Source organism: Salvelinus fontinalis, chromosome 16 (genome assembly GCF_029448725.1).
Source record: "Salvelinus fontinalis isolate EN_2023a chromosome 16, ASM2944872v1, whole genome shotgun sequence".
Lineage (NCBI taxonomy): Eukaryota > Metazoa > Chordata > Actinopteri > Salmoniformes > Salmonidae > Salvelinus > Salvelinus fontinalis.
Genome location: NC_074680.1, coordinates 30,622,797 through 30,639,943, shown reverse-complemented (window position 1 = coordinate 30,639,943; position 17,147 = coordinate 30,622,797). Strand labels below are relative to the sequence as shown.

The 17,147-nt window shown below is 42.4% G+C and overlaps 1 protein-coding gene across 13 annotated transcripts in view; it reads left to right on the top strand.

The window, feature by feature from the left end:
- LOC129812983 (MAP/microtubule affinity-regulating kinase 3-like) overlaps positions 1-17,147 on the top strand; it is a 36,034-nt gene that overhangs the window by 3,800 nt on the left and 15,087 nt on the right. For all 13 annotated transcript variants that reach the window (XR_008753093.1, XR_008753092.1, XM_055865053.1 and 10 more), the window contains 2 exons: positions 10,109-10,157; positions 14,036-14,101. Coding sequence is in view for 11 of the 13 variants with exons in the window: in XM_055865053.1 (XP_055721028.1) it covers positions 10,109-10,157; positions 14,036-14,101 (115 nt within the window). In the remaining 2 variants the exon portion in view is untranslated. The remainder of the gene's footprint in view (positions 1-10,108; positions 10,158-14,035; positions 14,102-17,147) is intronic.

Here is a 17,147-nt window from a genome sequence, read left to right as displayed (position 1 = left end):
ATGACTGATGTGCTGCAGCAGGCAGGGTTTGACAGACAGACAGAGAGCATGACCAGGGCTTACCCAGGGTGATGGTGTGGTCGTTGCTATTCTGCCTGCCCCACTAAGACTCAGTAAGCATCTCTCTCACTCGCTGCTTAGCTGTAGTTTCCATCTGTTTTTCCAAAGCACCGTTGATTTGGTGTTTTGTATTTAAAGTCAGGTCCTTTGACATAGGCTGTGCTAAGTCAACAGAAACTCTGAGTAGGGCACTATAAAATCAGCGTTGTGGACAGAATCATGGAATCTAGACATTAAAATGGAATTCAACAATGTAAAAAATGGATTGAACTTCAGTAGGAAATCAACCACTGAACAAAAATATAAACTCAACATGCAGCAATTTCAAAGATTTTCTTGAGTTACAGTTCATAGAAGGAAATCAGTAAATTTAAAGAAATTAATTAGGCCCTAATCTGTGGATTTCACATGACTGGGCAGGGGTGCAGCCATGGGTTCGCCTGGGAGAGCATAGGCCCACCCACTGGGGAGCCAGGCCCAGCCAATCAGAATGAGTTTTCCCCATAAAAGGGCTTTATTACAGACAGAAATACTTTTCATCAACCCACCCCTCCTCAGACACCCCGCAGGTGAAGAAGCCAGATGTGGAGGTCCTGGGCTCTGTGGTGGACATTCCTGCAGTCAGTATGCCAATTGCAACCTCCCTCAAAACTTGGGACATCTGTGGCATTGTGTTGGTTGTGTGACGAAACTACATATTTTAAAGTGGCCTTTTATTGTCCCCAGCACAAGGTGCACCTGTGTAATGATCATGCTGTTTAATCAGCTCCTTGCTTATGCCCCACCTGTCAGGTCGAATTATTATATTGGCAAAGGAGAAATGTAAACACATTTGTGCACATCATTTGAGATAAATAAGCTTTTTGTGCGTATGGAACATTTCTGTGATTCTTTTTTTCCAGCTCATGAAACATGGGACGAACACTTTACATGTTGCGTTTATATTTTTATTCAGTATAAATATATTGAATTTATTCTAAAATTCATTAATTTGCCCATGTTAGTAATAAGATGACATGCATCAGTGATTCATTTTGTCCTGCAACTTTTTGAAATGGCACAGGAATGCCCCTGTGTGTGTATATATGTCTACATTCTGGTAGAGCTAGAAAGTCATTCCCAAAAACCTTCTCAATGAAATGCTAACTACAAAGTGGCCTATGCCTACCTAGCAGAATGACATGATTATTTGCATCAATCCAGTGGCCATTTGTTTTGCAAACTGCAATCACATGAGCGCTACAGAAACATCATTAACCAAACAACGGTCTCTGGCTGGTGCGTACTTGAAATAAAGGGTAACTAAAATCAAAATTTCTTAGATTTTTCCAGATCTCAAAAGTGGTCTCCTGATGTGGTTTAAGCATTTTGTGAACTTAGAACATCCAATTTTGTTGAAAACCTGGAAAAACTAAACGGAGAACAGAAGCATGCAAAAATTACAAAAATCTCTTACAATGGCGCCAGAGGGGATGGCTGCCGTTTTATGGGCTCCTAACCAACTGTGTTATTTTTTTATTAATTTTTTCGCATTGTTTGTAACTTATTTTGTACATAATGCTGCTGCTACCGTCTCAAATGAACGTGTCTCCTGCCAAAATACCAGCAACAGTGTGTGAAAACCTTGTGAAGACTTACAGAAAACCTTTGACCTCTGTCATTGCCAGCAAAGGGTATATAACAAAGTATTGAGAAACTTTTGTTATTGACCAAATACTTATTTTCCACCATAATTTGCCAATAAAATCATAAAAAATCCTACAATGTGATTTTCTGGATTTTTTTTCTCATTTTGTCTGTCATAGTTGAAGTGTACCTATGATGAAAATTACAGGCCTCTCTCATCTTTTTAAGTGGGAGAACTTGCACAATTGGTGGCTGACTAAATACTTTTTTGCCCCACTGTATATATATATAATACAGTTGAAGTCGGAAGTTTACATACATCTTAGCCAAATACATTTAAATTCAGTTTTTTACAATTCCTGGCATTTAATCCTGGTAAAAATTCCCTGTTTTAGGTCAGTTAGGATTACCACTTTATTTTAAGAATGTGAAATGTCAGAATAATAGTAGAGTGATTTATTTCAGCTTGTATTTCTTTCATCACATTACCAGTGGGTCAGAAGTTTACATACACTCAATTAGTATTTGGTAGCATAGCCTTTAAATTGTTTAACTTCGGTTAAACATTTCGAGTAGCCTTCCACAATAAGCTGAGTGAATTTTGGCCCATTCCTCCTGACAGAGCTGGTGTAACTGAGTTCGGTTTGTTGGCCTCCTTGCTCACACATGCTTTTTCAGTTCTGCCCACACATTTTCTATAGGATTGAGGTCAGGGCTTTGTGATGGCCACTTCTATACCTTGACTTTGTGGCTCTTAAGCCATTTTTTCACAACTTTGGAAGTATGCTTGGGGTCATTGTCCATTTGGAAGACCCATTTGCGACCAAGCTTTAACTTCCTGACTGGTGTCTAGAGATGTTGCTTCAATATATCCACATAATTTTCCTCCCTCATGATGCCATCTATTTTGTGAAGTGCACCAGTCCCTCCTGCAGCAAAGCACCCCCACAACATGATGCTGCCACACTCGTGCTTCACGGTTGGGATGGTGTTCTTCGGCTTGCAAGCCTCCCCTTTTTTCCTCCAAACAACATAACAATGGTCGTTATGGCCAAACAGTTATATTTTTGTTTCCTCAGAATAGAGGACATTTCTCCAAAAAGTACGATCTTTGTCCCCATGTGCAGTTGCAAACAGTAATCTGGCTTTTTTATGGCGGTTTTGGGGCAGTGGCTTCTTCCTTGCTGAGTGGCCTTTCAGGTTATGTTGATATAGGCCTCGTTTTACTGTGGATATAGATACTTTTGTACCTGTTTCCTCTGCATCTTCACAGAGTCCTTTGGTGTTGTTCTGGGATTGATTTGCACTTTTCACACCAAATTACGTTCATCTCTAGGAGACAGAATGTGACTCCTTCCTAAGAGGTATGACAGCCGCGTGGTCCCATGGTGTTTATACTTGCGTATTATTGTTTGTACAGATGATCGTGGCACCTTCAGGCATTTGGAAATTACTCCTAAGGATGAACCAGACTTGTGGAGGTCTACAATTTTGGCTGATTTATTTTGATTTTCCCATGATGTCAAGCAAAGAGGCACTGAGTTTGAAGGTAGGCCTTGAAATACATCCACAGGTACACCTCCAATTGACTCAAATGATGTCAATTAGCCTATCAGAAGCTTCTAAAGCCATGGCATAATTTGCTGGAATCTTCCAAGCTGTTTAAATGCACAGTCAACTTAGTGTATGTAAACTTCTGACCCATTGGAATTGTGATTAAGTGAAAAAGTCTGTCTGTAAACAATTGTTGGAAAAATTACTTGTCATGCACAAAGTTGAAGTCCTAACCGACTTGTCAAAACTATAGTTAGTTAACAAGAAATTTGTGGAGTGGTTGAAAAAATGAGTTTTGATGACTCCAACCTAATCTCGATCCCAAACCGGCTGCGCGCGTGCGCCATCGTGTGCTATCGTGCATAAATGTATTTTGCCCCCCTACACCAAACGCGATCACGACACGCAGGTTAAAATATCAAAACAAACTCTGAACCAATTACATTAATTTGGGGACAGGTCGAAAAGCATTAAACATGAATGGCAATTTAGCTAGTTAGCTTGCACTTGCTAGCTAAGTTGTCCTATTTAGCTAGCTTGCTGGTGCTAGCTAATTTGTCCTGGGATATAAACATTGAGTTGTTATTTTACCTGAAATGCACAAGGTCCTCTACTCCGACAATTAATCCACACATAAAACGGCTAACTGAATTGTTTCTAGTCATCTCTCCTCCTTCCAGGCTTTTTCATCTTTGAACGTATATGGTGATCTTATCTAAACTTTAATAGTATTACCACGACGACCGGCAAAACAGTTTGTCTTTCAATCACCCACGTGGGTATGACCAATGAGGAGATGGCACGTGGGTACCTGCTTCTATAAACCAATGAGGAGATGGCAGAGGCAGGACTTTCAGCGCGATCTGCGTCAGAAATAGAAAGGAGTTCTATTTTAGCCCTTGGCATCGCAGACGATCGCGAGCAGTGTGGGTGCAATAATTGAATAACATGGATTTCTACATTTATTTTGCGACGTACGCAACGTGTACGGTCTGATCAGCATGTACGTGTATGTAAATTTCCGACTTCAACTGTATATACTAGGCAGTGTCAGAGAAAGGCCCAAAAAATGGTCAAAGACTCCAGTCACCCAAGTCATAGACTGTTCTCTCTGCTACCGCACGGCAAGCGGTACCGGAGCGCCAAGTCTAGGTCCAAAAGTTTCCTTAACAGTTTCTACCCCCAAGCCACAAGACTGCTGAACAATTAATCAAATGGTCACCTGGACTATTTACTTTGACCACCCCCCCCCCCCCCGCCTTTGTTTTTTCACACTGCTGCGACCCGCTGTTTATTTTCTATGCCTAATCACTTTACCCCTGCCTACATGTACAAATTACCTCAACTAACCTAACCTGTACCCCCGCACATTGAATCGGTACCGGTACCCCCACTATATATAGCCTCGTTATTGTTATTTTATTGTGTTACTTTTTACTTTAGTTTATTTAGTAAATGTTTTTACTAAACACTTATTTATTGACCTGCGGTGTTGGTTAAGGGCTCGTAAGTAAGCATGTCACGGTAAGCTCTACACCTGTTTTATTCAGCGCATGTGACAGATAAAATGTGATTTGATTAAAACAAATTTCATTGAGGCTTATCTGAGTCATGAGGCTCTCTATGAGGTGGCTTGTTGGAAACACACAACACATGGAGCTTCTGTTTAAAAATTTTGTAATAACCCCTAGGAATAGTCATGTTGTGTTGGGTACTTGATGTAACTCATTTTTAGTAATACAAAGCTATCACTATCTTCCTTAAATGTCGCCTTTGCCAATTGAAATCCCCTTGTCTGACTTAGGTGATGATTTGTGAACAAAAGGAACTCTACCTCTCCAGCACCAACAAATCTAAGAGGTCCAGGTACACTGAGAAGAGGAGACTGCAAAATGTGGGTGGTTCTGTTATTGGGACAGTAAATCAAAACATGGTCTTAAGCCTCATTTTTTTTTTCATCCTTCGTTTTTTAATAGTTTGGAAGAGCTCACATCTGTGACAAGCTCATTGTAATCTTTCACCTCCATTCCTCCCTAACTCCCTCCACTGAAGATCACATGACCAGACAAGGCTGTTGTTGCCCATTTTAGAGGGCAAAGGTTAGGGAAATGGCCAAAGCCTTTGATTAAATGAAAACAGTTGGTTCTCAGATGTTTGGAGTCTGGTGTGGTGTGGACTCTGCTTCTACTGCTCTCCTACTCCCTTCTCATAAAGTCACCACAGAGCAGCACTAAACCTGTTTTAAGTTCAGTATAGGCTAATGAGAGCAGAAGCAGTGCTCACAAATACATGTCGAATTGACTGTTAAAATGGGACCTGCTGTGACAATTAGCCTTGTAGCATAAGTAAAGGTTAGAGATCCATATATTAGCGCACTGGTAAGTAGTGATGGGGGAAAAAATCCATACAGTTTTTGACACTATTGTATAGTTTTAACAATATTGCAATATTAATTTTGACTGGCTGTACCTGCACCAAAACTCCAGTATTTGTCCTTCATATATTGTTCGCCATCTTCTTTTTAAATAGGGAGCCAATTTGTTTTCAGCACTTTTAATTCCATGACTGACCAAAACTAATTTTCTCTTGTCCCTCTGCAGAAGACATATGGTGAGCAATATGTTTGGAACATTGAAATGTAATAAAATCGCAATATCGAATTGCAATAAAATCACAATATCGAATTGCAATAGATATAGAATCGTGAGAAATGCAATACATATCGTATCAAAACTTAAGTATTGTGATAATATTGTATAGTGAGGTCCCTGACAATTCCCAGCCTTACTGGTAAGCCTGGATTGTTGGCAACACAATCTACATAGAAGTGTTGTGTCTATTGTGATGTTTTGTTATGGTGCCTTAGCCTGGTGGTTCCCATGTGGTCTGTTTGTGTGTGTGCAAGAACTGACCGGTTCTGCGCTTTATCACTACATAAGCCTGTAAATACAGCTGTAAGATAGTGTTGTCTGTTCCCTATGGTTTTCTCTAGAGAACACCACGAAACCCATCCAGCAACCACACATAGGCGAACTCAGTTTTTTACGAAACAATGATAAGCCTGTCTGCCTGCCTATCCATGACATAGAAAATGGTCCAGAACAGACTATGGGAGGCGCACAGTACTACAAAGAGCCATGACAACATGGAACTCTACTCCACATCAGGTACAGTGCATTTGGAAATGATTCAGACCCCTCAACTTTTTCCAGATTTTGTTACCTTACAGCCTTATCCTAAAATGTCTTAAATTGTTTTATCCCCCATCAATCTACACACAATACCCAATAACGACAAAGCAAAAACAGGTTTGTAGAATTTTTTACTAATTTATTAAAAATAAAAAACAGAAATGTAAGATTTACATAGGTATTCAGACCCTTTACTCAGTACTTTGTTGAAGCACATTTGGCAGCGATTACAACCTTGAGTCTTCTTGGATATGACACTACAAGCTTGGCACACCTGTATTTGGGGAGTTCTTCTCTGCAGATCCTCTCAAGCTCTGTCAGGTTGTATGGGGAGGGTTGCTGCACAGCTATTTTCAGGTCTATACAGAGATGTTAGATCGGGTTAAAGTCAGGGCTTTTAAACCACCCAAATATGAGACTTGTCCCAAAGCCACTCCTGCATTGTCTTGGCTGTGTGCTTAGGGTTGTTGGAAGGTGAACCTTCGTCCCAGTCTGAGGTTCTGAGCACTCTGGAGCAAGTTTTCATCAAGGATCTCTGTACTTTGCTCCGTTCATCATTCCCTCGATCCTGACTAGTCTCCCAGTCCCTGAAAAACATCCCCACACCATGATGCTGCCACCACCATGCTTCACCGTAGGGATGGTGCCAGGTTTCCTCCAGATCTGACACTTGGCGGTGGTGTTATACATTTTGTATTGTAGTGGTGTAATAATGTTATATCATGTACTGTTTTATATTTTGTTTTGTGTGATGTAGGTGCCTTAATGTGTTTGGACCCCAGGAAGAGTAGCTCTAATGGGGATCCCTAATAAATGCAAATACAACATTTATTTCTCTATGTTTACGCAGCACTCTGAGAATATGTTGCTATAAAAATGGGTAGAGGGGTATAATGGGAAGAGTATAATGAAAGTGAGCTAGACCTCAAGCCAAGGCTAAGACTTCTCTTCCCCTAGCAAGGAAGAGCCAAGTCGAATCTATGCTTGTTTGTTACTATGGTGTTCAGAGTGTTTTTCTGTTGAAGTTTAATTAACCCTTTAGTATTTTAGCTAAACCCGGAAATCATACTATTCAGTTGAGAGACTTGGAGATGAACGATGTTCAGGTTGGGTTTCAATGTGAACACCACCCTGGTCTGTAGTCCTCCAAACAGCCTGGCTTCCCCAGTACAGAGCGTGTCGTGTATGTGTTTCTTGATGGGTGAACAGTTAGGATGGCATTAAGCTGTATGTTCCAGACATGGTGATATATTTCCTCCTATGCGTTGACTGCTGCAGCACCTTGTATTGGGTAATGCCAGGAGGCACAGTAGAAGCTAGAAAGGCCAGTACATGGCACAGCATCAGGCACGGCTCCTGCTCTTTTAAATATGGATGACTTTTATTATTTTATGGGCGGAAGGGGGGATGGGAGCAGAGTGAGCTGTCGTAAAAGGAGGATCAATAATAAATAGCACTTAGTTATTTTATTCCCACTGAGATTGAACCCTAAAGAGCATTTTTGGCTCTGACACAACTCCGATCACTCTCTAATGGTTATGGAGCTTTTGTCTTGTGTCTTTGTGTGCAGGTGTCTTGCTCAAACAACGTTGAAACCGGTAAAGTCTACGGTTCTGAAAGATAGGCGAGGACAATAATCGGAACTTCACTTCAACTTCTTTAATAGCACAATGATGTATTCTAGGTGTTTGTGAAAACCAGACTAGTGCTTGGGAAATATTTGGGCAGAGATGCATTGCTCATAACTGCTCTGTAAGCGAAAACCATATCAGTGTCTGTCATCACGTGTCAGTGAGCTTTTCTTCCTAAGTCAGCCAACTGTCTTTCCTACATGTTGCCTTTCTTACTACTACTACTGTAAGTGTTAGTATCATGCTGTTTTTGTAAGGCCTGATCGGCCCTGGGTATTAGTTGGTTGTCAGAGTCACTCAATTAATATAGGTCATTATTAGTACAAAATATTGCATGTTAACTAATAGTAACATTCCCCAACAATATCACTCGGTATGTGGAAGTGACTATTGTATTATTTAAGACATATAAAGCATATAGACTGAACAAAAATATAAATGTAACATGTAAAGTGTTTATCCCATGTTTAATTAGCTGTAATAAAATATCCCAGAAATGTTCCATATGCACAAAAAGCTTATTTCTCTCAAATGTTGTGCACTAATTTGTTTATCTGACAGGTGTGGCATATCAAGAAGTTGATTAAACAGCACAATCATTACACAGGTACACCTTGTGCTGGGGACAATAAAAGGCCTCTCTAAAATGTGCAATTTTGTCACACAACACAATGCCACAGATGTCTCAAGTTTTGAGTGAGGAAGCGCGCAATGGCATGCTGACTGCAAGAATGTCCACCAGAGCTGTTGCCAGATAATTTACTGTTCATTTCAATTCCATAAGCTGCCTCCAACTGCGTTTTAGAGAATTTGGCAGTACGTCCAACTGGCCGCACATCCGCAGACCACGTACGTGTATGGCGTCATGTGGGCGTGTGATTTGCTGATGTCAACGTTGTGAACAGAGTGCCCCATGGTGGGGTTATAGTATAGGAAGGCATAAGTTACAACAATGAACACAATTGCATTTTATCGGTGGCAATTTGAATGCACAGCGATACTGTGACGAGATCCTGAGGCCCATTGTCGTGCCATTCATCCGTCGCCATCACCACATGTTTCAGCATGTCGCAAGGATCTGTACACAATTCCTGGAAGCCAAAAATGTCCCAGTTCTTCCGTGGCCAGCATACTTACTAGACATGTCACCCATTGAGCATGTTTGGGATGCTCTGGATCGATGTCTACGACAGCGGGTTCCAGTTCCCTCCAATATCCAGCAACTTCTCACAGCCATTGAAGAGCAGTGGGACAACGATCCACAATCAACAGCCAGATCATCTATGTGAAGGAGATGCATGAGGCAAATGGTGGTCACAACAGGTTTTCTGATACACGCCCCCTACTGCTGGAGGTCATTTTGCAGGGCGCTGGCAGTGCACCTCCTTGCACAAAGGCGGAGGTAGCGGTCCTGCTGCTGGGTTGTTGCCCTCCTACGGCCTCCTCCACGTCTCCTGATGTACTGGCCTGTCTCCTGGTAGCGCCTCCATGCTCTGGACACTACGCTGACAGACACAGCAAAACTTTTTGCCACAGCTCGCATTGATGTGCCATCCTGGATGAACTTCACTACCTGAGCCACTTGTGTGGGTTGTAGACTCCGCCTCATGCTACCACTAGAGTGAGAGCACCGCCAGCATTCAAAAGTGACCAAAACATCAGCCAGGAAGCATAGGAACTGAGAAGTGGTCTGTGATCACCACCTGCAGAATCACTCCTTTTTTGGGGGTGTCTTGCTAATTGCCTATAATTTCCACCTTTTGTCTATTCCATTTGCACAACAGCATGTGAAATTTATTGTCAATCAGTGTTGCTTCCTAAGTGGACAGTTTGATTTCACAGAAGTGTGATTGACTTGGAGTTACATTGTGTTGTTTAAGTGTTCCCTTTATTTTTTTGAGCAGTGTATATGTGTGTGTGTGTGTGTGTGTGTATATGTATATATATATATATATATAAAATTCCACTTCTAACAGTTCCCTACTGTCTCTTCTCTGACACATCCAGTCCAACACTGAACAATTTGTTAATTTTCTCTCCCTGCAGCTCTTCAGAGAAGTAAGAATAATGAAGATTTTAAACCACCCAAATATAGGTAAGCAGAACACACACACATACACCTCCATACACCACACACTACCATACACTACACACCACGATACACCACACACTACCATACAGCTGAGTTACAGATGGTGGTGACAGGATACTCTGTTAATTGTGTTTAATTTTGTACCCCACTTACGTCATGATTTCCTCTGCTCAAATGTGGTTATAATTAAATGTGAAATGATAACCATTTAAAAGAGCGAGAGGGAGCCTCTTCTCCATCCCACCTCCACTATATATAGCCATGGAGCTCTCAGCCACTCATCCAGAGACTGTTAGATCAGCTCACTGAAAACACAGTGATCAAAGGAAATAAGAAATACATTTGTTCAGGCTCTTCAAGGCTACAGTTGAAGTCGAAAGTTTACATACACCTTAGCCAAATACATTTAAACTCAGTTTTTCACAATTCCTGACATTTAATCCTAGTAAAAAATCCCTGTATTAGGTCAGTTAGGATTACCACTTTATTTTAAGAATGTGAAATGTCATAATAATAGTAGAGAGAATTATTTATTTCAGCTTTTATTTCTTTCATCACATTCCCAGTGGGTCAGAAGTTTACATATACTCAATTAGTATTTGGTAGCATTGACTTTAAATTGTTTAACTTGGGTCAATCGTTTCGGGTAGCCTTCCACAAGCTTCCCACAATAAGTTGGGTGAATTTTGGCCCATTCCTCCTGACAGAGCTGGTGTAACTGAGTCATTTTTGTAGGCCTCCTTGCTCGCACACACTTTTTCAGTTCTGCCACAAATTTTCTATGGGATTGAGATCAGGGCTTTGTGATGGCCACTCCAATACCTTGACTTTGTTGTCCTTAAGCCATTTTGCCACAACTTTGGAAGTATGCTTGGGGTCATTATCCATTTGGGATACCCATTTGCGACCAAGCTTTAACTTTCTGACTGATGTCTTGAGATGTTGCTTCAATATATCCTTATAATTTTCCTCCCTCATGATGCCATCTATTTTGTGAAGTGTACCAGTCCCTCCTGCAGCAAAGAACCCCCACAACATGATGCTGCTACCCCCGTGCTTCACTGTTGGGATGTGGTGTTCTTTGGCTTGCAAGCCTCCCCCTTTTTCCTCCAAACATAACGATGGTCATTATGGCCAAACAGTTATATTTTTGTTTCATCAGACCAGAGGACATTTCTCCAAAAAGTACAATCTTTGTCCCCATGTGCAGTTGCAAACAGTAGTCTGGCTTTTTTATGGCGGTTTTGGAGCATCGGCTTCTTCCTTGCTGAGTGGCCTTTCCGGTTATGTCGATGTAGGATTCGCTTTACTGTGGATAAAGATACTTTTGTACCTGTTTCCTCCAGCATCTTCACAAGGTCATTTGCTGTTGTTCTGGGATTGATTTGCACTTTTCACACAAAAGTACATTCATCTCTAGGAGACAGAACGTGGCTCCTTCCTGAGCGGTATGATGGCTGCGTGGTCCCATGGTGTTTATACTTGCATACTATTGTTTGTTTTTAAAGACTAGCCTGCTGGCCTTACTGAGTCAATAGGAACATTAGCCCATGCTATTTAGGAGGGATATCACACCTGGCACAAATTATTGTCTAGTTGAGTTTTTCCTGCTGAGGGGTGCCCTATACCTGCGCCCAGAGGGGAGTAGTTCAAAGTCCGGGTACGGGGGGTGGCTTGGGTCTAAAATTATTTTGTGAGCTTTGCGAAGGGCCCTGACCTTAAAGATCTCATCCAAGCCTGTCTGTTTGACTCCTAGTACCTTGCTTGCTATGGTGATAATTCTTCTCAGCATATTTCTCTCGCTGACAGAGGCATTGCCAAACCAACAAACAATACAAAAAGTTAAAATGCTCTCAATGAAAGATTTGTAAAACAGAGTCAGTATAGTACAGTCTACATTAAAAGATCCCAGCTTTTTGAGAAAGTACAGTCTCTGTTGGCTCTTTTTGTAGATCAGGTCTGTACATTTATTCCACTGAAGCTTATTGTCCAAGAGGACACCCAGGTATTTGTATTCCTCTACAATCTCTATATTCTGACCTCTGATAGATGTTGCAGAGGTAGGTGTTGTACGCTTCCTGAAGTCTATGCACATCTCTTTGGTCTTGTTGGTTTTGAGGACCAAGTGTGATTCCTCACACCACTCTACAAAGTCATCTAGGACCGGGCCATGATGTTCCTCGTCATCATGCAACAGGCTGATCAAGGCAGTGTCATCAGCGAACTTAACGAGGTGTCTGTCAGGATGGGAACTAGTACAACTATTAGTGTACAAGATGTACAGGAGTGGGGACAAAACACATCCCTGAGGAGAGCCTGTGTTGCTATTGCGTTTTTCTGACACGTGGGTACCGAATTTTGACTCACTGTGAGCGTTGGCTCAGGAGGTCCCAACAGCCACAAAACAAACCCCCCATCTAAGGAGAAGTCCTGAATGAGTCTCTGTGCCAGAATGTAGGGCTGGATTGTGTTGAAGGCAGAAGAAAAGTCAACAAACAGAACCCTGACATGGGATTTGGCACCCTCTAGATGTCTGTAGACCATGTTCAGGAGGGTAAGAATGGCATCATCAACTCCTCTGCTAGGCTGATAGGCAAACTGAAATGGGTCGAGAAGCTTCTGGGTGGCGCTGAGAATATGACTTTCCACAAGTTTCTCAAGGCATTTCATTACTAAGGATGTCAAGGCGACAGAGCGGTAGTCATTCAACACATGTCCACTTATTTTGTCTAGGCCTGGACTTTTGTCTGTGTTACATCCCTTGAACAACTTTAAAACATCAGACTGTTTAACAACAACTCTCTCAAACATTTGTAATGATGCTTCCATTTGTTATACCTCCAACACAAAGTTGTCTGATTCAAATTTTGAGAAGAAAACATCTCCCAAGGTCAGCACTGGTTTTCCCCCTGCCTATGTGGGGGGCACTAGCCATGGATTTAATCCCTTGCCTGGCCACCCTTGCGTTTTCTGAGGAGAGGGTCCTCTCCACCCTTTGCTTGTATGCCTCCTTGTCCACCAGTATCTGTCTTCTGATCTCACATAGACAGGCTTTAAGAGATGTACAATCACCCTCAGCATAAACTGCCTTCTTCCTATTAAGTAGTGATTTTAGATCTTTTGATACCCAAGGCTTATTGTTGGGGAATATTTTACAGGTTTTAGTAGGCACAACTGACTCAACACAGACGTTTACATAGTCTGAAACAACATCTGTGAGTTCATCAAGATAGAGCTGCTGTCCTCATACCTCCCACATAGTACAGTCAAAACACCCCTGGAGACAAGTGATACTGTTGTCGTTCCAGATCTGGACAGTTTGAACTGTGGGTTTCTCCCTCTCCAGCAGCCGACAGTAGGTTGGCCTGAGGTAGACCACATTGTGGTCTGATGTCCCCAGGGGAGGTCTGGTGGTGGCAGAAAACGCATTTGGTATTGTCCCATAGCACAAGTCAAGAGTCCTATTTTTCCTAGTGTGACATTTCAAATACTGGTGGTATGTGCGCAGGACTTTTGTTAAAATCCCCTAAAATAAATTTGGGTGCGTCAGGGGAGATGGATTCCAGTTTCTGTGACAGATTATAAATAATCTCTGATGCCTTTGTTATATTAGCTTTAGGTTGAATGTACACAACGGTAACAAACAATTGGGGGAACTCACTGGGCAGATAGTAGGGTCGCAGCGACACAGAAAGCAGTTCAATGTCGGGCGTACAGAGTCTCTCTCTTACCAGGATCCATTTACACCGCTGGTCCCTGACAATGCCGTCAGCTATCCAGGACACGCATTTTTACAAAGTTGAGCCAGAAAGATGAAATTCTTAATTTGATTTTGAGTGTGGGCCTGAATTCAAGTACAAATCTTTCTCTTTTCCCCATAGTGAAGCTGTTTGAGGTGATCGAGACAGAGAGGACGCTGTACCTGGTGATGGAGTATGCCAGTAGAGGTGAGTAGTATGTTATGCCTCGGCTTCTCAGCCCCCATAACTGCTGTGATGGCATAGGGCTTGGTGAAGAGCCATACAGGAAACTAGGGCTGTCCCCGACTGAAAATAATCATGGTCGACCGAGAGTCATCTGTTCTTTCGACCCATCGATTGGTCTACATTTTCAAACGTGTATTTGTCCATATGTAGACAAATCCTATGTGTTTAATCAAATCAACTACAGTATTTTCACTGAGCTTGTCTGATGCGTTAAGCGCACTGTTTGATGAAATAATTAAGACACACATGACTAGAGGGAGTCTGACCGCAATTGATTTGATTGTGCCGAGCCGGGCTCAGACTTGATGTGTTAAAAAAAAAATGACAGTGAGGGAGTGTGTGACTAGCATCCATTGTCGGCTCTCCTCCCTGCTGCAGCGACCACCACAGTGTTTATCGCGCTGTTCGTGCTGCTAAAGCTGCAACATAATTACAGCCATTTCTGACTGAAAACTTTTGTTACTGAAATCGCTCATTTGTTTCGGAGAAACATTCCCTATTCTCTCAACCCTTGATCTCTTTACGTGACACATGTATGCATGGCATGCACGTGACCAATAGGACCTGACCTATAGCATATCATAATCACATCAATAAACTGGTTATAATAAACTCTGAACACCGTAGCGCGTGACAAAAAAACTTGAAATGGGGAATGTTTATAGGTTGCTCAGGAGGTAAAGGGTAAGTCAGATGTGTGGAATACATTTGACATGTAGAAAATACTGGAAATAAAGAAAAATAAATCAAATCAAATTTTTATTAGTCACCTGCGCCAAATACAACAGGTCTGTAGACCTTACAGTGAAATGCTTACTCATGAGCCCCTAACCAACAGTGCAGTTTCAAAAAATACTGATAAGAATAAGAGATAAAAGTATCAAGTAATTAAAGAGCAGCAAAAAAATAACAATATATACAAGGGGGTGCCGGTACAGAGTCAATGTGAGGGGGCACCGGTTAGTTGAGGTGGTATGTACATGTAGGTAGAGTTAATTAAAGTGACTCTGCATAGATGACAACAGAGGGTGGCAGTGGTGGTTGGGGTGGGGGGGGCAATGCAAATAGTCTGGGTAGCCATTTGACTAGATGTTCAGGAGTCTTATGGCTTGGGGGTAGAAGCTGTTTAGAAGCCTCTTGGACCTAGACTTAGTGCACCGGGAACCATTTGCCGTGTGGTAGCAGAGAGAACAGTCTGTGACTAGGGTGGCTGGAGTCTTTGACAATTTTTAGGGCCTTCCTCTGACACCGCCTGGTATAGAGGTCCTGGATGGCAGGAAGCTTGGCCCCAGTGATGTACTGGGCCATTCGCACTACCGTCTGTAGTGCCTTGCGGTCGGAGGCCGAGCAGTTGCCATACCAGGCAGTGATGCAACCAGTCAAGATGCTCTCGATGGTGCAGCTGTAGAACCTTTTGAGGATCTGAGGACCCATGCCAAATCTTTTCAGTCAGGGGGTATAGGTTTTGTCGTGCCCTCTTCACGACTGTCATGGTGTGCTTGGACCATGTTAGTTTGTTGGTGATGTGGACACCAAGGAACTTGAAGCTCTCAACCTGCTCCACTGCAGCCCCGTTGATGAGAATGGGGACGTGCTCTGTCCTCTTTTTCCTGTACAATCATCTCCTTTGTCTTGATCATGTTGAGGGAGAGGTTGTTGTCCTGGCACCACACGGCCAGGTCTCTGACCTCCTCCCTATAGGCTGTCTCGTTGTTGTCGGTGATCAGGCCTACCACTGTTGCGTCATTGGCAAATGTAATGATGGTGTTGGATTCGTGTCTGGCCGTGCCATCATGAGTGAACAGGGAGTACAGGAGGGGGCTGAGCTGAGGGGCTCCTGTGTTGAGGATCAGCATGGCGGATGTGTTGTTACCTACCCTTACCACCTAGGGGTGGCCCGTCAGGAAGTCCAGGATCCAGTTGCAGATGGAGGTGTTTAGTCCCAGGGTCCTTAGCTTATTGATGAGCTTTGAGGGCACTATGGTGTTGAACGCTGAGCTGTAGTCAATTAATAGCATTCTTACATAGGTGTTCCTTTTGTCCAGGTGGGAAAGGGCAGTGTGGAGTCTAATAGAGACTGCATCATCTGTGGATCTGTTGGGGTGGTATGCAAATTGGAGTGGGTCTAGGGTTTCTGGGATGATGGTGTTGATGTGAGCCATGACCAGCCTTTCAAAGCACTTCATGGCTACAGACGTGACTGCTACAGGTTGGTAGTCATTTAGGCAGGTTACCTTAGTGTTCTTGGGCACAGGCACTATGGTAGTCTGCTTAAAACATGTTGGTATTACAGACTCGGACAGGGAGATGTTGAAAATGTCAGTGAAGACAGTTGGTCAGCGCATTCTCGCAGTACACGTCCTGCTAATCCGTCTGGCCCAGCGGCCTTGTGTATGTTGATCTGTCTAAAGGTCTTACTCACATCGGCTGCGGAGAGGGTGATCACACAGTGTTCCGGTACAGCTGGTGCTCTCATGCATGTTTCAGTGTTATTTGCCTCGAAGCGAGCATAGAAGTAGTTTAGCTCGTAAGGTAAGGAGCAAGCTCTACGTGCATATTATGTGTGCCAAACAGGTTCTGTTAGAATACAATATAGTTTCTCTGACCGTTTGGATCAATGTAAACAACTTCTTTTGTAACGTCTTTATTACAGCAAAATGGAACAGTTTATTTATTGTTCACGCTAATTATTCAAGGGTCAATGCTTGATTGCATTTCAAGTCATGAATGACTCATGCTGTGTGATGACATTAATGAATGAGTGATTGATTGTTACAGTACTGTAAGTTATATATTGAAATATAGACCAAAGTAAGTTTCAGTATTAAGAATCGACAGGATGTTCTCTCAGACCTACAGCTCAATGGTGGATATGCGAGGCTGCTATACTAAGCCTGCTAATGATTATGACATTACTTATTATTAGAATCATGATAATCAAAACAATAATAGTCATAATAACAATAATGAGATCAATTTGGAACAGTGTAAGCAGTGTAAGCAACAC